Source organism: Saccoglossus kowalevskii, chromosome 16 (genome assembly GCF_978046115.1).
Source record: "Saccoglossus kowalevskii chromosome 16, keSacKowa6.1, whole genome shotgun sequence".
Taxonomy (NCBI): Eukaryota; Metazoa; Hemichordata; class Enteropneusta; family Harrimaniidae; genus Saccoglossus; species Saccoglossus kowalevskii.
The window spans coordinates 27828744-27848835 of record NC_140656.1 but is presented as its reverse complement, the minus strand read 5'-3'; the positions used below and the strand labels follow the sequence as shown (position 1 = coordinate 27848835).

The window sequence follows — 20092 nt, the reverse complement described above, 5'->3', positions numbered from 1 at the left end:
AACTGACGCACTTTAGCTTATCGGCCCGCCTGGCAGGTCGTCCGTGGACGACTTCTTCTCCAAAACAACTGGACCTTTATTTATAATTTTTGGCATGAAGATTCCTTATTAATTTAGGATGGTAATTAGTTCAAGAGAAGTGGATCTATCAACAAATATGGAAATTGGGTCAAAAAAGCTGAAAACTGATATTTTCGTAAATTTCTCGAACAATTTTCAATCTGATTGATTTGCTTTTTAGCATGTAGCTTGGTTAATCCTTTATGTGGCCTGATGATGTAGAAGCATTATCTTTAAATTTGTATTTTAAGTGATTTTTTTCATTATTATTTATGCATATTGTGTTATTTTCCACTTCTTCTCCAAAACCGACAGTCAAATTACTTTCATAGTTCGACTCTCTTGACGTTGCTCATTTCGTAATGATGTCTTAAATTTTGTGCAATTTATGATTTTTTTGGATTATTTATATTTTGACTCTCCATAGGTAATACATAGGACTTACAGAATGCATAGGTACATATATCAGCCATCAGCTTTGATTTTTGGCGAGAAGGTACCCTGTAGGAATCGAGATTGGAGTTTCATTATGAGATTGGAATTTGTTCACAGATCAGTCTATAATTCTGTAAATTGGGTCAAAAAAGCAAAAAATTGGCATTTTTGCCAATTTCTCAAAAACCATCAGTCTGATTGACCTCATATTTAGCATATAACTACGTAGACCGGTCCTCTGTGTAGCCTGTCGATGTGGTAGCATTATCTTAAATTTTATATTTTTAGTGATTTTTTTATCAATTTTTTAAACTTTTTGTCCAAATATTAATTTTTGAGAATTATTTTTTTCGTGCCAACCATAGTGTTACCTTATGTAACCCTCTCTGTGATTTTGTCATATGGTGGAGTTATCTTTAATTTTGTAATTTTAGTATTTTTTTTAGATTCTATTTTGTTGATTTTTTTGGCAGAAATGTATTTTCAAGATTTTTTTTCAAACTGCTAGATTGTTAGTTTTTATTTCAGGTGTGAAGGTTCCTTATTGGTTGAAGATTGTAATTTGTTCAAGACGTGTAGATTGACTAATAAATCTGCAAATTTGGTCAGAAATGCCAAAACATGATTTTTTTTAATTTTATGTCAGACTGACTTCACATTTAGCACACAGGTACATTGGCTAATACTGTGTCTTGTAGATGTTGTGGTATTATCTTCCAATTTTTTGTTGTTAGTGATTTATTTTGTTCTATGTATTTTTTTGTCCAAAACTTTTGAACTTTATATATGGCAGGTCTATATCTGGGCTGGTTCTCTGTGTGACAAAAACACAATAAGAATGTACATGAACAAGGAGTAGACAATTCATACAGTGACCTCTCACATACGGTATTGCGTAACTATACATTGCATGCTTAAAACAATACCAATTTGTTGTGAAATTTTCTAATGTCAGCTACAACATTTAACACATACAGATTCATCTTGGCCTTGGCACACTTGAGCAAGTATTGTATATTATACTTCTAATTCGTTGCTTGGCTAATATTATAATTACCGATGAGCGTCAGGCCCACAGGCCTATTTTAATTACACTGAAGCGGCTGATCTATTCTACACTAATGAAGCATGTACATGATACATCATCATCATTTCAGATTACTACTTTAAATTTCTATTAATCAGAAATCTGAAAAACTTGCGTGCGAACGCAGTACGCTACAAGAGACCTGTTCGAAGAGAAAGGCCTAACCAGTTGCATTAGCAGTGATAATAGCTCCCAATTTACATTGAAATAATACCAAAGCCATGCAAAAGATGGTCGTGACATTATAAAACTGCATTGATTTATTTCTATAAACCGTTTGTCTTTATGCAGTTTGTAAACCGACCACAGTTGTATTCATATGCTGAGTGTAAATGCTACAGATAACTGTGGCATATTTTGTGAACCAGCATTGTCTTAGCTATATAATTGTAACGTAGTTTGTAAACCGCTATTGTAAATTGGACATGACACCTTGACTAAGTCTGTGCAGCCTTAGTCAAGATGCAAGGCCACTGGCTTTGGAGAGAGAGAGAGAGATCATGGTTTATGTTGTGTTTGAACACACAACATAAACCAGGGTAGGTAGAGCCGATTTCTGATGAAGAAAATTGGGAAAAACAGGTATTAGAAGCTTCATTTCAATATCAAGTTGTACTTTGATTTATTCATGAACAAATGACAAAGCGGACAATACAACTTTTGTACATGTATTTACGCAAACTAATTATAATAAACACATGCTCACGTTGTGCACTGGCAAGGTAGGTCATCGCTGAATTTTTCAAATATGATGGGCGTTCAATAAGAATGCCCCTGACCCACTTCCAGTTGTCTGATCTAGATACAATTTTGCATGTGTAATGATTAACATCTCTATGGGTTATGTCGCAAAAACAGCTCTGATCTATTGGTATTTGAAAGAACGCACACCAACTTTTGATGAAATGAAAGAAACTTATGGTGATGATACCCCATCCTATGATCTTGTAAAACGCTGGCATCGTGAATTCAAACATGGCCGGAAACAACTCCCAGACCTGATCTGTCCGTCAAGTTGATGCAGTCATTTTGGAAGATCGATGCATTACCGTTTCCCAAATAGCCCAAGAGGTCAGTACAGGGTCTGTGGAAACTATCATTCATGACCATTTGCATATGCATAAGGTGTCTACCAAATGAATTCCCCAGGCTGCTCACACCTTTCCAGAAGCAAGAACGCGTCGAGTGCTCAAGGATGAATTTGGAGATGTGCCAAGAAGATAAGTCAAAGTTTTTCAAAAGACTGATTACACAGGATGAAACTTGGGTACATCACTATGATCCAGAGACCAAAGCCCAGTCAATGCAGTGGAAGGAAGCACTTGGACTCACCACCTCCAAATAAGGCAAGGGTGCAGCCCTCCGCTGGCAAGGTCATGCACAGTTTTCTGGGACCAGGACGGAGTAGTGATGACAGATTTCCTGGCAAAGGGTACCACATTACAGGAGCCGATTACACTTCACTTTTGATGAAATTAAGAGGAGCTATCAAAATCAAGAGACGGGCAAGATCAGCAAATGTATCCTCCTCCTGCAGGACAACGCTGTCATGAATTTGTTTTCGCGTATCTGTTGCGTACTAGTGTATGGCTGTGTTAGACCTCTATTTCTGACAGTTGGTATTCGCAGTTAGTAATATAGTGAACGATTAATCAAAAGTTATGACGTGTCCAGTACTTAGTGTGATTGGCTGTATGATTGAAGGCCACGTCTTAGAGTCTTTAAACTGCTTTGTAATTGGTTAAGGTTTTGAAAGTGAATAAACAAGAGAGACGCAGTCTAGGGACAGAGTCTTGGGTCAGCCTTGCGATAGTCTTGGGGACTTTTTTCCAGGGCGATGTGTCTCATATGGTACTCGACTGACGAGAGTTGAAATGTATTTTGTTGTGTGCGTCTATTTGACTGTAAGGTTTAAGTGACTTTTCCGATCCCGTATGACGACTGCGTTTGACGACTAACGACATTACCCGAATCACACAGATGAACAACGCTGAAAAGATGAAGACTTCGGAGCCCCTTAGGAAGGACAAGTATCGAATAGAACTGTATAATCAAGGTGACTTGAGCGACATTAAAGACAAGATGATGAAATAACGACCCGGACTAACGCAATGAAAGAGGAGAAGACGCTATAGAGACTGTGATTAGAACTTTAGCTATTTGTGTATTGTGTAGAGAACCGTAATGGACTCTGTAACTCAAAGACATTGAACTCTTTTTCAGAATCTCAACACTACTGTTCAGTATGTAACGTATTGCTTGCTTTTTTTTATATTGAATTGTATGTATGTGAGCGCCCAGATCTTTGTTTTGAACTGATATTTAGTGACGTGCGAGGTCCTTTATATTGATTTAAGCATGTTTCAGTGAACAAGTATTTGCAACACAGTGTTATGAGTTTTATGAAGTTTTATGGTGTTTTACTAAGTTTAAGAGTAAGGAATATGATGGGGAGAGTAATGCCCCAAAGAGTTTTCAGAGTTTTAGTAGTTGTCGATGTACAGAGATACCGACGTTTTGAGAGTTATTGAAGTTTACGTGTTGTTTTCGGAATACTTTCGGACACTTTTTGTGAGTTGATTTGAGTTGAGAGCATTTTGTAACGTTTTTTTTATGTCTTTTTGAAATGAGAGTGTGGTGCGCCTATGTATGTATTGTTTGATAACGCAAGCTTTTGTTCATGATTGACAAGATTATATGTAACTTAGTAGTGTCTATCGTTTTAGCCTTTTCCCATCGTTTTTGCCAGAGGAGTAATGTGTTATGATAACGACTTTGTTTTTGCATTCCGTTTCCACGCCGTATGACTTTTGTTTAGATTAATGACTTGTGAGTTCAGTTGAAGTTTATAAGCATAAGCGTATAGGACAGAAGTTTGATTAATAGATTGTTTATTCATTGATTAGTAGTAGTTGCAATGCTTTAACCGAGAGACGCATCCCTGGTAATCACGTCACCATGCTGTTGACTGCAGCGATTGGCTGGTCGCTTGGTTACACCGCCACGCCTTAGTTTTTTTGACCTTTTGATATAGAGTTTGTAACCTTAGTAACGGGAGACAGTGCAGCGAAGGGCTTATGTCGGCGGACTGTTTTGAGGAAAACGGTACGGTTTAAGCCCCTTCCTGGAAGAGTAGGATATTTAGACTTATAACCGTTGATATTTGTGACTTTATAACCATTGTATTTAGAATTATAATCAGTGTATTTAATCAGTGTGTTTTACTCTTTTGATTATTACCAAACGCTTCAGCGTGGTATTAAGAGTTTGTTTTCAGGGGTGGGTGATACCAAGGTGGGAAATGGATGCACATAAGGGGTTAATTCCTTGAATTGCAATATAGAGGGTTCAGGCCGAAATACAATATATAGTGTTTTCATGTTTCGTCTGATATTTCTGTGGTATTCTGCTGCTGTAAGTAATGCACGATTTGTTCCGAAATTCAGTATTTTGTGTGCATTCCAGGGTTATTCGTTTTTTGCTGAAAACACCCCTATTTTTTAATGGCAGAGTCGAATAGTTTCACTCCCACTGGGAAATCTGCATTGTTGCTTGAATGAGAGCTAATTAAACACATTTCCCAGACCGGCGAAAGAGTATGCAACAGCCAATTTTAACAGCCTGTCACATGATTTTAGTCTGAATGTCAACATGAAAAGGCTAGTCCATTATACGCAGGAGTAATTGGGAGTAGAATATGTGAGGGATAGTATTAACAGAGATGTGTATACTGGAAAGTAATAACTATCATACTTTTGCACTCTGAGCATTCCTGTTTTAGTATATTGGTTTGAAAATGTTGAACTTGCATGATTTGCAATGTGTTTTTTTTACTGAAACTCCCCTATTGATCGAATTCCGGGTTTGAACGAGAACGACACACCACGTGATTCATTTGAATACAATGCTGAAGGCAAGCATGCCGCGCTACTGTGGTACTCCACTGACGGGATGACTTACTAGTACTGCATGCTACAACTTCGCTTCTGATGTTGCTTGCTAGCCGTGGATTGAATGAATCTTGATTACCGGTTAAAATGTTGCTCATTTGGCGTTGGTAATCTTTATTTGGAACTGGGTAACGCCGCAACGTCGCCAGCAGAAACCTCCTGGTACTTCGTACTATGATAAAACTCAGTCAACATACACCAAGTTCTGTCAATCGTAGTATTCCATGTGATGTACACCTAATATGCAAAAAATGTTGCTAAACTGGATAAAAATAGCAGACGAACATTTATTTACAAAATAAAAATACTTCGGTTGCCAATGAAAACAAGCCGGTAAAAAACAAGCAATATGTTTTCGGCTGTTACCATGGTAGGACATGAACGTGAAGCTAACGTCGGTTTATAACTAAAACCAGGCACCTTATACGAGGTTCGCAAAATAACATTCAGTCTTTAGAAGTCACTTTATTTTATTGCTAGGACGTATTCAGCCGTTAAATGTATTATTTCCAACCGTTTTGCGATAGTATTTTCTAGATTGGAGGCAGCATTTAGATTTTATTCAACGTTCAATTGGGATTACGTTGACAGTGTAACAATGTCGGCGCCAGTGATCTCTTACCAGTGCGCAACGTAGCCAGAATAAAAGGCATGATCATTTGGCCACTGCTATTACAAGACTGGTAGGAGGTAATAAATTTGGGGCAAAAGTATTCAAAAAACAGATTTTGGCTGTTGCCATGGTAGCGGTGGGTCAGGATTGTTTTTCCAATTAGTGATGGTACGATCTGCCTATCAAGTTTGAACAAAATCAGTCAAGCCAAAAAAAAATCACAGAAGAGTTAAAAAGCCATTCCTGGTGAATAGTTACTCTAACTTTGGGGTCAAATTTCTCATTAATGAAAAAAGATATAAAAAATTCAAATAGTAACTTTGTACCCACACTCAAACCGAGTACAATGAGCTATGTCTGAGGTGTTGTGTCACAGGGAATTGGACAAACTTATGTATTTTAATAAATTATTGAATAATAAAATGTTATATAACTTTTCTTTTACCCCCTCCCCTTCCTGGTATCTAAATCAAGTAATCACTATTTTTATTTTGTAAACACATTTCTTTCTGCTATTTTTGTCAGGTTCAAATCGTTCACCAATCGTTCATTTTTGGCATGTTAGATGTACATCACATAGAATACTAGGATTGGGAGAACTTAATGTATGTTGACCACCTGGAAACTGAGTTTTATCAATCTTGAAGGGCTCTCTGAACATCCACCCGCAGCCTGGACCCGCAGTAAAATCAGCCTTTTCACTTTGGCGCGTAGATGTTTGACTTGACAAGTTGTTTGACAGCTAGCAAAAAGATTGTGCGACGCGCATCGTCGGCGGCGTCTTTTTTATGACGTTTTGAACACTTAGTCAATTTGAGCAGTATTTATTCGGACAATGACTCAAGTTTAGACGTCTGATTATTTTATTTTCACACGTACAGTGACACGCGTTCTACACTGACACGCGTTGCTAGGTCGCAGCACTGTCTTGGAGCATATTAATGGGCAATTGGGTTCCCGACCTAAATTTCTATCCCGATTTGTTGCACGTTCTTTCTTTAATATGAAATAATCAAATATGGGACATATGTAATAATAACAGAACCCCATACACTCCCAGTGGCTTCGCTCGTGAAAGTACGGCAGCAGGATACACCGCATCACTCGTGAAAATAACTTCCATACGCAATGAAAGCCACGGGGAGGGTATGGGGTTCTGTCATAATACTTCATTATCACTGAAAACATTTTCCCCCTGAACACATTTTCCAGTGAAAATGCTATTTCCCTCACACTCTATTGAGACACATCACAGTGAAAATTGGATTCACATGTAATGCTTGAAAACATGTCAGCAAAAATAAATTAAGTGAAATTCTACGTGACTTCATAAGAGTTGGAAATGAACAAATTACACCCGACCCTACCACTCCATACACAATGTAAAACTACACCCCAAAACATCCTTTCGCCCATGGGTACTATCGTGTTTCACCAGTGTATTCTATTTGACTTCAGGAGAAATTGAAATAAACAAATTAATTATAATTTCAGCCTCTAGTTGAGCACTGATTAAATCATAAACTACTTCGTCTTTATGTCAACTTTAAGTTATTCATTGCCTACATCAGTGACTTCAAAATATATGTTTCAATCCCAAGAATTTAACTCGCTGTTAATTGCATGGGAGTGCCAGTCTTTCATGAATTTCTATTGTCATGTCAATTTCTTGCGATTACTGGGAACATGAAGCTGTAACTAAATCCTGGTATAAGCACCGGTTAGGCAGGCTTGAACTATGCATGTGAAGCCACCTGAGAGGTATATTTAATCCAATAGATTTCTCATTGTTTGGTAACTATTTGCTGCAAATGCAGCAAAAATCAATATAAAAATATTACCCACACAGCATTCTACAGGTTACTTGGTATTGTATTTAACCTGTATGACGATGAGTAGATGACGGTATCCTTGATTTATGAACGTGTTATGCCAGGAGGCATAGCTCAGTTTGGGTGAAGAGATGTGTCATGAATTTGTTTGCACGTATTTGTTAATCGACTTATTTAGCTGATTACTAGTGAATGGCTGTGTTAGATCTGTCATCATTTAGGCTCATGCGGGGTCCTGGACGGAACTTGACTCAGTGATTTGGAACTAATTACGATATAACCGTTGCCATTCGGACCGCTATTTCTGACAGTTGGTATTCGCAGTTAGTAATATAGTGAACAATTAATCAAAAGTTATGACGTGTCCAGTACTTAGTGTGATTGGCGATAGTCTTGGTGACTTTTCCCCAGGGCGCTGTGTGACTTTTCCGATACCGTACCTCAAGGGGACGTGTATAGAGAGAAGACGAGTATTCCCCCTGACACGTGTTTGGGAACCCCAGAGGAAAAATTTTTCCCCATGATAACGCTCCGGTCCACAACTCGCATGTTGCCAGATCAGAAGCACAGGCGTGTGGCGATGAACTCCCCACCCATCCCCCTCACTCTCCTGACCTTGCACCCTCTGAATTTCATCTCTTCCCAGCCATGAAAGGAAAGCGTTTCCCAGATGATGCAGCCTTGATTTATGAAGTTACGACGTGGTTGCAGGACCAACCTGGGGAGTTCTACAAAACGGTGTCTAAAGCTGCATCAAACGATGGGAGAAATGCATAACTCTGGGTGGTTCTTATGTAGAGAAAGACTAATAACTGTGCCAAGTTTCATTAATCTCCTGCTATGGGAAATGGGTCAGGGGCATTACTTATTGAACGCCTCTCGTATACTAGTATTATTTTTTGAAAGTGTTGGTTATATATAACGCTACATTTTTATATTCAATAACCCACACTTTCAAGTATTTACATTAAATAAATGTGCAGCAAGAACAAATGATCACATGACCAAAATTGGTATAATAAATGTTAATAAACTATTCTCTTTATATGATACGAGACATCAAATTACATACATGCATTTCACGTTCATTAAAGAAACCTTTTGGTTTCCCAGGAATTATACAACTAATTAAATATAATTATGTACATATCAATCTGCCATCAGCCAGAAACCTAACTTCAGGGGAAGATTAACCAGATAAAATTCTGAATCTGAGACAATTGTGTTTCAATTTTTTTGAACAAATACCAGAATATTGACACGGTGGCAGTGTACATATGGGACAACCGATCATTAGAACACAGTGGAGCCAGAACAAAACATATATATAACACAAAATCGAACTGGCAAGCAGAAATCGTATTAATTTCAAAATAGAAAATACCTAATAACTAATTAGCATAAAGACATAAATGAAGAATTTATTAGCTTGTAACATGTCGTATATTTATAGAACAGCGTGTATTGTAATAGTTGTCATGCAAACACAGGTTGATTGATTGTATACTGGGTCCATCAATGATGTTGTCCTCTACAACACGTGGCCACAGCCCACGTACCACCACCGTTACCGTTAACAGCTTTACAGGTGTCATCTACAGAACAAAACATATACATTGTTAGGAGTCTTCTCTCCGGAAATTACGAGCACATTCAGAAAGTACACAGGTTATTTGTCAATGATGCGTCTATTGAGATTTTTATTGGAGGGAGTATAGAAAGTTGGGCAAGTCCAATTGAGTACACGTAGTTTGGTATGAAGATTTTTGTTGTTGAAAATCTTACAATTTCAAAAAAGTGCTTATCTGACTTACCCTCAATATATGCTCCATGATTACCAACCCATGCAGTGTAGCTGTTACACCCAGTTAATGTCCACCCTTCGTCACACCAGACTTCCGCTATGTCCCCAATATCAACACCACTCTTTGTGGAATACTTGACCCCACATTCAAGGTCAGGGGCGCTGCAACACGCAGCGTAGGAGTATACCCCTGTAAGATATCGTTAGTTTTAATCACATGCAGCTCATTTTAGTTGTATGTACTATTAAAGACGAATAAATACATTCCAAATAGTTCGGTGGGTAAATGAACACATATCCTTACCTGCACCACAATAGCCGTTAATTGCCTGACACGCGTTCCTTGTTATGGGTCTAGTAGTTTCTTCTGATTGGTCTCCTACAGGGCGTGCACCATCTATACATGTCCATGGAGTATACGCCATGCATCCTGGGTAATAAAGTAACCATATTTGGTATAAAGAGGGGGAGGCAAGGGTTATTTTCGTTCAACGTAATTGCAATATATTTTTGTTCGTACAACGTAAATTGAAAAAAAATAATTCCATAATTCTGTAATCACAGGCTAGACGTACAACGTAATCAATCAAATATTTTTTTCGTCTACTGTATACAATTTTTTTCGGTTGTCATTTGTCATTTTTTTCGGTACGTACAAGAATTTTCTAGGTTTTCTTGTTTAATTTTCCGTAACATGTAAAATACCCTTTATTTTCTCTGTAAACATTCAATTTCCACTGTAAACTGTAAAAATGTTTTTTTTTTTCCTTGTAAATTGTAAAAAGCCCTTTTTATTTCCCGTAAAACTGTACCAACTACCCCTTGCCCCCTCTATAAATAAATCAAATAGATAGACGACTTTCCCGGAAGTAGCAAAACTGGGGTGCAAAAATACTCCTGCTTTGTCACGGTGGAAAATACAAACATGTCAGATTGCTTATAATCGATAGAAGGGGATTCTATTTTTGTGATATCAATTGGTGCACTCAGAAGCACAATATCACGCATGCAAGTTTACGTTACACCCCAAAACGACATGCGCGCGCATGCGAAACGCCGTATCTTCGACTTCCGGGAAAGTCCACACGCTATTGTGTTATTCAATTTGAAAGACATGTTACTATGGTAACTTACCTGTGGGAATTGTAGGACGCCGGTTGAACCAATGATCACATACTGTTTCAGCTATAGCGTCGTCTTGTCTTTCGGATTTTTCAGACTTGGGGTAATAGCACGTCATATCAGGCCATGTACAGCAACGTGCAAATGCTCGCACTCCTAATAAATGTACATATATTTGCCGGGTCATCATTTCTCTTGGCACAACAGGGACATTACTGTTATCTTATAAACATTTATAAATTTCACATTTCAAAATGAAACAAGAGTTTCTATTGACCGATTGAACAACAATGTAACATTTTCAAATTAAGTCAATGCGAACTGCACTCTTAAACTGACATTGACATTTATAAATAATTATCAAGACGAAGGGAATGCATTTGTTGTGCCGATAGTAAAGCACAACGATTATTAAATCTTCTTTCGACACATCGTTTGGGGATATATAATGTACATTATATAGTGTTTGACTATGGGGACAGGCGATACTACCCAGATGCTACCAATGGGGGGGGGGTCGCTTAGAAAATAAACTGCAGACATGGGGAAATGTCCGAGATTACAAATTCAATATTTATTGTCTTATGATTTCAACAGGACAATAATTGTGATTTGTGACAGGATCTAAAGATCTATAAGTCAAGTCAAATTACCGCCGCAAATGACTCATTCCAAACGCCTGCTAAAAAATCTACACTAAATCAATACGAGTATTATTATAGACAACAAAAACGAATGAGCTAAACATCATTTAGCCTGACATTTATGCGTGAGTAGGCCCTCGCCGGCCGAACGACATCAGACCTCACTGTGTGGGTTTCATTTTTATATCATGTTGGAACAAAATCGGCATTGACACATCCACCGTCCATAAACACGGGACGGTGTCACATCCAAACGAAGACTAAGATACCGTTATCTTTTTCATGTTTGCAGAATATTTCATACAATCTGATGAACGCAATCAGTTGTACAATTTATCTCAGTTAAACTTACCAGCCCCTCCAACACCATTGTATGCCACACAAGTGGCGCGTCCCTGTACGGAAAACACAATTTTTTCACCATCCCTTGAATCGTGTCCACCGCCTTGCAGAAGACTGCTACATCCAGTCATTACCTCATCTTCCAAACACGTGACCTGGGACGGGTCGTCATCGCCCGTATTGGACACTAGTCCTTGTCGAGTAGTGCAGACGGGTTGTATATTTGTCGCACATTCTTTTGATTTCAACTGCCCGATTTCTTGAAAAATCATGAAAATAAAAATATTGCGGGTATCGATGATAGCGAGTACTTTCTACATATTATTTTTCACGGAAAGTAAAATTCTTAACAAGTCTGAATTCTCTGAACTACAGTGTCCGCTGTGATTGTACTGACGTAATTGACAGAATGACGTGGACTGACTTACCATTTCTTATCAAGTCTATATTCTCTGAAATACGAGCAACGGTATCCGCTGTAGTTGTACTGACGTCATAAAGGTCACATACATCGCACGTTTGCTGTTATTGATAAAAATAACAAATGATATAAAACGAACAAGTGATTGGGTTAATATTGCTTCTCGGATTTAGTTTTTAAAAAATCAATTTTTGCATAGTATTTGCGAGTATTTGAGCTCATGACCTGACCTAGGGAGCCACAGAGAGCTGCAAGTTGTGGGGCGTTCCCAGGCGACTACCTAGCATAGTGATAAAATACCCATAGTCTCTGCGAAGGAGAGCGGGAATTCGGGTATCGTCGGGTTATCATTCGATTCGAACGCCGCGTTTGCTGATATGTGCTTTAAACTTTTGAGTGATAAGTAAACCTTTGACACCTTTCACAAAATATAATCCACGTATTTGTTTTAATATGTTTTACCTAAATGCTAACCAAGACCTGCAGTAAATAAACATAAATAATAACAATTGTGTTTGGGTTAAAAATTATCAAAAACCGTGGCACTCTTAGAAACAGCATGAAAATGAGCAACATTTTGCCAGTGACAAAATATGCTAGAACAAAAATAAATACGACGTATGTATTCTAAATATCATGCATGATAACTAGTAATATCTCGTAAATATACTCAATTCATATAAGAGTAATACAAAATATAACGCAGATATTATTAATATCTTATAAACCCTTGTTAGCATGTAATCTCAATCATTCTGTCTGAAACATCACAGACCACAGTTCACAAATAACGCTTTGGTACGAGTCATGGTAGGTACGTTGGTGACAATTGTCGAACTCACCACTGAAATTACGCTTGCATCCCCGGCTGAAGTTACGAGAAGAAACACAGTGAAGAGAAATGCGTTGGTGTACATCTTGTCGAAGCAATGAAGTTACTGTAACATCAACATTAAGTGTTGTGCACTCTTATACACAAAACTACGTCATTGAAAATTTGAATACAATGCTGTTTATCGACCGTTGATGCCAAAACAACACAACAGGAGATGACATCATTGTTTTCAAGTGCATTGGTGTCGTATACAGCCTGCATACAAATCCTCTGACCACGGCATATATGATATGCTATTGTGAATGATTGTATCAACTAACCAAATGATGTAGGTTGCTATTTACTTATTTGTTAATACAATTTTCATGTGTACAAATAATTGCAATTTAGGAGTTATTTCACATCTATTTCCTGCCCTATGAAATGTTCTGGCCAATTTGTTTTTGCCAAGTTGTCTAATTCGGCGACAGGATGTCAGGCTCTGTTGTGATTGTTGTTTTGATTTTACGGACTACTTTGTAATATGCCAAAATAATTCTCATATTTTTGCCTGAAAGTTGGGTTATAATTACATTTACCCAAAACTGCAGTTCAAAGAATTGTGGTAACGACAGTAATACTGTGTTGTAAATATAAAAAATAATCAGATATAAAAATAAAGATGCTTTTAGGTTTGTAGATAAAGGATATGGATGTCGGCTATGAGGTAAATAACCATGAATACAATGACCCCGTGTTATAAGCGACCGATAACAAGTTGAAAAAACCACGTGACGTAGATTAGTCAGATATAAAACCAGACACACGTAAATTTTGATATTATAGTAAATACAGTTTTGGCATGATGCATCTAAACACAGTTTTCTTCGCTTACTCTATTCTGACGATTACAGTCGTGGTAACATTGGTGAGTCTTATGTTTATTTCAAAAGAATTATTTGAACGATGTCATAATAGAAATATTAACAGGTATATTATGCGAAATCGTTTTGAAGATGAATTTCACATCATTCTGTTATAGAAACTTGTGAACCGAGTATATTTCACTCTAAGCCATCAAGGTCCATAAATTGTGATATCACATCATATAATATCTGTTAAATAAGAAATCTTGACAAATTTGTCTACACAGCATTTAAATTAGTCGTATACATGTACCAACATGTAACTGATTTACAAATATAATGATTTATTGAACTTATGTAACTCTGTTTGATGCCCCGTACACGTAGCCTGGTGGCATTAGACACGTTATGTATTTGGTCGAACTTTGATATTTAGTAAATCAAGATATACCATACAGTGTGTGGTCGATACAAATACACGGCGTGGCCGATACTCAGTTGATACAGATAAAACTTAGTGAATGTGCACAAAATATTTAGGTTCATCTAAATTAACCTATACTTCTAAATTAGTATTGGCTTGTCGATTAAGTTATATAATGATATTTTTGAATAACAGGAAACGTGTCATGTCTGTGATGTTTATAACGTCGGTACAAATACAGCGGAGATCGTGGATAGTATATCAGAGCGTATTGACATGTTATCAGATGGTAAGTCACAGTCATGCATCGATTAATGTAATAACTTTGAAAAACAAAGTTCTATTGAACTACAACCTGGCCGGACCTTATTAGCAGTGGTTATATTTTCTAGAAATCAAGCAGATGAAAGCCCAAGAATGTAATAACAGCCGAGAACACACCTGTGTCACTCGGGAAGGGTCGTCCTCCGGTCCTGACGACGACAACATGTCCGAGGTCACATGTTTAGAAGATGAGGTAATGACCGGATGTAGCAGTGTTCTGGAAGGTGGTAGACACGATTCTAGAAATGGTGAAAAAATTGTGTTCTCAGCTCATGGACGCGCCACTTGTGTGGCATACAATGGCAATGGAGGGCATGGTAAGTGATACGGACAATGTAACACACAATAATTCAGATGATTTGCATCACTTTATGTAGGCAGGAAATACACGTCATGTCAGATAAACCTATGTTTTTAGGTTGTCAAATAACGAACAATTCGTAGTGCACCCTATTCATTTGAACAATAGGCTTTAATCTACAATTAACTTGCTATATCCGTATTTAGAACTCTTGATGATCGTCTGTTTGAAATACGATTAATTGATTTGAGGAAATAACTTGCAAATGATATGTAGTTCTTTTGCGAGTAGTGTCTAACTAAAATAACTAGCTTAGAAATTATGTCTACGATTGGTTAAATATGAATTTCACTTCATTCTGTTACAGAAACTTGCGAACCAAGCATATAGACATAATATACATTACGCCACCCATTAGTCAAATCCTTGATTTATGAAGTTACGACGTGGTTGCAGGACCAACCTGGGGAGTTCTACAAAACGGTGTCTAAAGCTGCATCAAACGATGGGAGAAATGCATAACTCTGGGTGGTTCTTATGTAGAGAAAGACTAATAACTGTGCCAAGTTTCATTAATCTCCTGCTATGGGAAATGGGTCAGGGGCATTACTTATTGAACGCCTCTCGTATACTAGTATTATTTTTTGAAAGTGTTGGTTATATATAACGCTACATTTTTATATTCAATAACCCACACTTTCAAGTATTTACATTAAATAAATGTGCAGCAAGAACAAATGATCACATGACCAAAATTGGTATAATAAATGTTAATAAACTATTCTCTTTATATGATACGAGACATCAAATTACATACATGCATTTCACGTTCATTAAAGAAACCTTTTGGTTTCCCAGGAATTATACAACTAATTAAATATAATTATGTACATATCAATCTGCCATCAGCCAGAAACCTAACTTCAGGGGAAGATTAACCAGATAAAATTCTGAATCTGAGACAATTGTGTTTCAATTTTTTTGAACAAATACCAGAATATTGACACGGTGGCAGTGTACATATGGGACAACCGATCATTAGAACACAGTGGAGCCAGAACAAAACATATATATAACACAAAATCGAACTGGCAAGCAGAAATCGTATTAATTTCAAAATAGAAAATACCTAATAACTAATTAGCATAAAGACATAAATGAAGAATTTATTAGCTTGTAACATGTCGTATATTTATAGAACAGCGTGTATTGTAATAGTTGTCATGCAAACACAGGTTGATTGATTGTATACTGGGTCCATCAATGATGTTGTCCTCTACAACACGTGGCCACAGCCCACGTACCACCACCGTTACCGTTAACAGCTTTACAGGTGTCATCTACAGAACAAAACATATACATTGTTAGGAGTCTTCTCTCCGGAAATTACGAGCACATTCAGAAAGTACACAGGTTATTTGTCAATGATGCGTCTATTGAGATTTTTATTGGAGGGAGTATAGAAAGTTGGGCAAGTCCAATTGAGTACACGTAGTTTGGTATGAAGATTTTTGTTGTTGAAAATCTTACAATTTCAAAAAAGTGCTTATCTGACTTACCCTCAATATATGCTCCATGATTACCAACCCATGCAGTGTAGCTGTTACACCCAGTTAATGTCCACCCTTCGTCACACCAGACTTCCGCTATGTCCCCAATATCAACACCACTCTTTGTGGAATACTTGACCCCACATTCAAGGTCAGGGGCGCTGCAACACGCAGCGTAGGAGTATACCCCTGTAAGATATCGTTAGTTTTAATCACATGCAGCTCATTTTAGTTGTATGTACTATTAAAGACGAATAAATACATTCCAAATAGTTCGGTGGGTAAATGAACACATATCCTTACCTGCACCACAATAGCCGTTAATTGCCTGACACGCGTTCCTTGTTATGGGTCTAGTAGTTTCTTCTGATTGGTCTCCTACAGGGCGTGCACCATCTATACATGTCCATGGAGTATACGCCATGCATCCTGGGTAATAAAGTAACCATATTTGGTATAAAGAGGGGGAGGCAAGGGTTATTTTCGTTCAACGTAATTGCAATATATTTTTGTTCGTACAACGTAAATTGAAAAAAAATAATTCCATAATTCTGTAATCACAGGCTAGACGTACAACGTAATCAATCAAATATTTTTTTCGTCTACTGTATACAATTTTTTTCGGTTGTCATTTGTCATTTTTTTCGGTACGTACAAGAATTTTCTAGGTTTTCTTGTTTAATTTTCCGTAACATGTAAAATACCCTTTATTTTCTCTGTAAACATTCAATTTCCACTGTAAACTGTAAAAATGTTTTTTTTTTTCCTTGTAAATTGTAAAAAGCCCTTTTTATTTCCCGTAAAACTGTACCAACTACCCCTTGCCCCCTCTATAAATAAATCAAATAGATAGACGACTTTCCCGGAAGTAGCAAAACTGGGGTGCAAAAATACTCCTGCTTTGTCACGGTGGAAAATACAAACATGTCAGATTGCTTATAATCGATAGAAGGGGATTCTATTTTTGTGATATCAATTGGTGCACTCAGAAGCACAATATCACGCATGCAAGTTTACGTTACACCCCAAAACGACATGCGCGCGCATGCGAAACGCCGTATCTTCGACTTCCGGGAAAGTCCACACGCTATTGTGTTATTCAATTTGAAAGACATGTTACTATGGTAACTTACCTGTGGGAATTGTAGGACGCCGGTTGAACCAATGATCACATACTGTTTCAGCTATAGCGTCGTCTTGTCTTTCGGATTTTTCAGACTTGGGGTAATAGCACGTCATATCAGGCCATGTACAGCAACGTGCAAATGCTCGCACTCCTAATAAATGTACATATATTTGCCGGGTCATCATTTCTCTTGGCACAACAGGGACATTACTGTTATCTTATAAACATTTATAAATTTCACATTTCAAAATGAAACAAGAGTTTCTATTGACCGATTGAACAACAATGTAACATTTTCAAATTAAGTCAATGCGAACTGCACTCTTAAACTGACATTGACATTTATAAATAATTATCAAGACGAAGGGAATGCATTTGTTGTGCCGATAGTAAAGCACAACGATTATTAAATCTTCTTTCGACACATCGTTTGGGGATATATAATGTACATTATATAGTGTTTGACTATGGGGACAGGCGATACTACCCAGATGCTACCAATGGGGGGGGGGTCGCTTAGAAAATAAACTGCAGACATGGGGAAATGTCCGAGATTACAAATTCAATATTTATTGTCTTATGATTTCAACAGGACAATAATTGTGATTTGTGACAGGATCTAAAGATCTATAAGTCAAGTCAAATTACCGCCGCAAATGACTCATTCCAAACGCCTGCTAAAAAATCTACACTAAATCAATACGAGTATTATTATAGACAACAAAAACGAATGAGCTAAACATCATTTAGCCTGACATTTATGCGTGAGTAGGCCCTCGCCGGCCGAACGACATCAGACCTCACTGTGTGGGTTTCATTTTTATATCATGTTGGAACAAAATCGGCATTGACACATCCACCGTCCATAAACACGGGACGGTGTCACATCCAAACGAAGACTAAGATACCGTTATCTTTTTCATGTTTGCAGAATATTTCATACAATCTGATGAACGCAATCAGTTGTACAATTTATCTCAGTTAAACTTACCAGCCCCTCCAACACCATTGTATGCCACACAAGTGGCGCGTCCCTGTACGGAAAACACAATTTTTTCACCATCCCTTGAATCGTGTCCACCGCCTTGCAGAAGACTGCTACATCCAGTCATTACCTCATCTTCCAAACACGTGACCTGGGACGGGTCGTCATCGCCCGTATTGGACACTAGTCCTTGTCGAGTAGTGCAGACGGGTTGTATATTTGTCGCACATTCTTTTGATTTCAACTGCCCGATTTCTTGAAAAATCATGAAAATAAAAATATTGCGGGTATCGATGATAGCGAGTACTTTCTACATATTATTTTTCACGGAAAGTAAAATTCTTAACAAGTCTGAATTCTCTGAACTACAGTGTCCGCTGTGATTGTACTGACGTAATTGACAGAATGACGTGGACTGACTTACCATTTCTTATCAAGTCTATATTCTCTGAAATACGAGCAACGGTATCCGCTGTAGTTGTACTGACGTCATAAAGGTCACATACATCGCACGTTTGCTGTTATTGATAAAAATAACAAATGATATAAAACGAACAAGTGATTGGGTTAATATTGCTTCTCGGATTTAGTTTTTAAAAAATCAATTTTTGCATAGTATTTGCGAGTATTTGAGCTCATGACCTGACCTAGGGAGCCACAGAGAGCTGCAAGTTGTGGGGCGTTCCCAGGCGACTACCTAGCATAGTGATAAAATACCCATAGTCTCTGCGAAGGAGAGCGGGAATTCGGGTATCGTCGGGTTATCATTCGATTCGAACGCCGCGTTTGCTGATATGTGCTTTAAACTTTTGAGTGATAAGTAAACCTTTGACACCTTTCACAAAATATAATCCACGTATTTGTTTTAATATGTTTTACCTAAATGCTAACCAAGACCTGCAGTAAATAAACATAAATAATAACAATTGTGTTTGGGTTAAAAATTATCAAAAACCGTGGCACTCTTAGAAACAGCATGAAAATGAGCAACATTTTGCCAGTGACAAAATATGCTAGAACAAAAATAAATACGACGTATGTATTCTAAATATCATGCATGATAACTAGTAATATCTCGTAAATATACTCAATTCATATAAGAGTAATACAAAATATAACGCAGATATTATTAATATCTTATAAACCCTTGTTAGCATGTAATCTCAATCATTCTGTCTGAAACATCACAGACCACAGTTCACAAATAACGCTTTGGTACGAGTCATGGTAGGTACGTTGGTGACAATTGTCGAACTCACCACTGAAATTACGCTTGCATCCCCGGCTGAAGTTACGAGAAGAAACACAGTGAAGAGAAATGCGTTGGTGTACATCTTGTCGAAGCAATGAAGTTACTGTAACATCAACATTAAGTGTTGTGCACTCTTATAC

The 20092-nt window shown here is 37.5% G+C and overlaps 3 protein-coding genes across 3 annotated transcripts; 1 reads left to right on the top strand and 2 right to left on the bottom strand.

Annotated features, from left to right (window-relative positions):
• Positions 1 to 8991: 8991 nt before the first annotated feature.
• LOC146733815 (proprotein convertase subtilisin/kexin type 9-like) lies at positions 8992 to 13271 on the bottom strand. The gene is made up of 7 exons (XM_085491307.1): positions 13153 to 13271; positions 12318 to 12411; positions 11900 to 12148; positions 10916 to 11059; positions 10086 to 10211; positions 9792 to 9971; positions 8992 to 9572 (listed from the first exon to the last, which is right to left on the bottom strand). The coding sequence occupies exons 1-7, from the start codon at positions 13225 to 13227 to the stop codon at positions 9493 to 9495; spliced, it is 948 nt and encodes a 315-aa protein (XP_085347433.1). The 5' UTR covers positions 13228 to 13271; the 3' UTR covers positions 8992 to 9492.
• A 700-nt stretch (positions 13272 to 13971) lies between these two features.
• Positions 13972 to 15851, top strand: LOC146733814 (uncharacterized). Its single transcript, XM_085491305.1, has 4 exons — positions 13972 to 14052; positions 14610 to 14703; positions 14807 to 15055; positions 15407 to 15851. The coding sequence occupies exons 1-4, from the start codon at positions 13987 to 13989 to the stop codon at positions 15427 to 15429; spliced, it is 432 nt and encodes a 143-aa protein (XP_085347431.1). The 5' UTR covers positions 13972 to 13986; the 3' UTR covers positions 15430 to 15851.
• On the bottom strand, positions 15799 to 20078 carry LOC100378184 (proprotein convertase subtilisin/kexin type 9-like). Its single transcript, XM_002739043.4, has 7 exons — positions 19960 to 20078; positions 19125 to 19218; positions 18707 to 18955; positions 17723 to 17866; positions 16893 to 17018; positions 16599 to 16778; positions 15799 to 16379 (listed from the first exon to the last, which is right to left on the bottom strand). Exons 1-7 carry the CDS (start codon positions 20032 to 20034, stop codon positions 16300 to 16302), a joined length of 948 nt encoding a protein of 315 aa, XP_002739089.2. The 5' UTR covers positions 20035 to 20078; the 3' UTR covers positions 15799 to 16299.
• Between the last annotated feature and the right edge of the window lie 14 nt (positions 20079 to 20092).

Bases quoted from the DNA above. Each gene is read 5' to 3' on its own strand.
- LOC146733815 (XM_085491307.1), bottom strand. From the start codon at position 13,227: ATGTACACCAACGCATTTCTCTTCACTGTGTTTCTTCTCGTAACTTCA. The intron at 12,149-12,317 runs GTAAGTCAGTCC...TGATTTTTCAAG, and splicing joins TATAGACTTGATAAGAAATG to AAATCGGGCAGTTGAAATCA. The intron at 9,573-9,791 runs GTAAGTCAGATA...TTTGTTCTGTAG, and splicing joins TCATGGAGCATATATTGAGG to ATGACACCTGTAAAGCTGTT.
- LOC146733814 (XM_085491305.1), top strand. From the start codon at position 13,987: ATGATGCATCTAAACACAGTTTTCTTCGCTTACTCTATTCTGACGATT. The intron at 14,053-14,609 runs GTGAGTCTTATG...TTTGAATAACAG, and splicing joins TTACAGTCGTGGTAACATTG to GAAACGTGTCATGTCTGTGA. The intron at 14,704-14,806 runs GTAAGTCACAGT...TATATTTTCTAG, and splicing joins TATTGACATGTTATCAGATG to AAATCAAGCAGATGAAAGCC.
- LOC100378184 (XM_002739043.4), bottom strand. From the start codon at position 20,034: ATGTACACCAACGCATTTCTCTTCACTGTGTTTCTTCTCGTAACTTCA. The intron at 18,956-19,124 runs GTAAGTCAGTCC...TGATTTTTCAAG, and splicing joins TATAGACTTGATAAGAAATG to AAATCGGGCAGTTGAAATCA. The intron at 17,867-18,706 runs GTAAGTTTAACT...TACATTTATTAG, and splicing joins CAATGGTGTTGGAGGGGCTG to GAGTGCGAGCATTTGCACGT.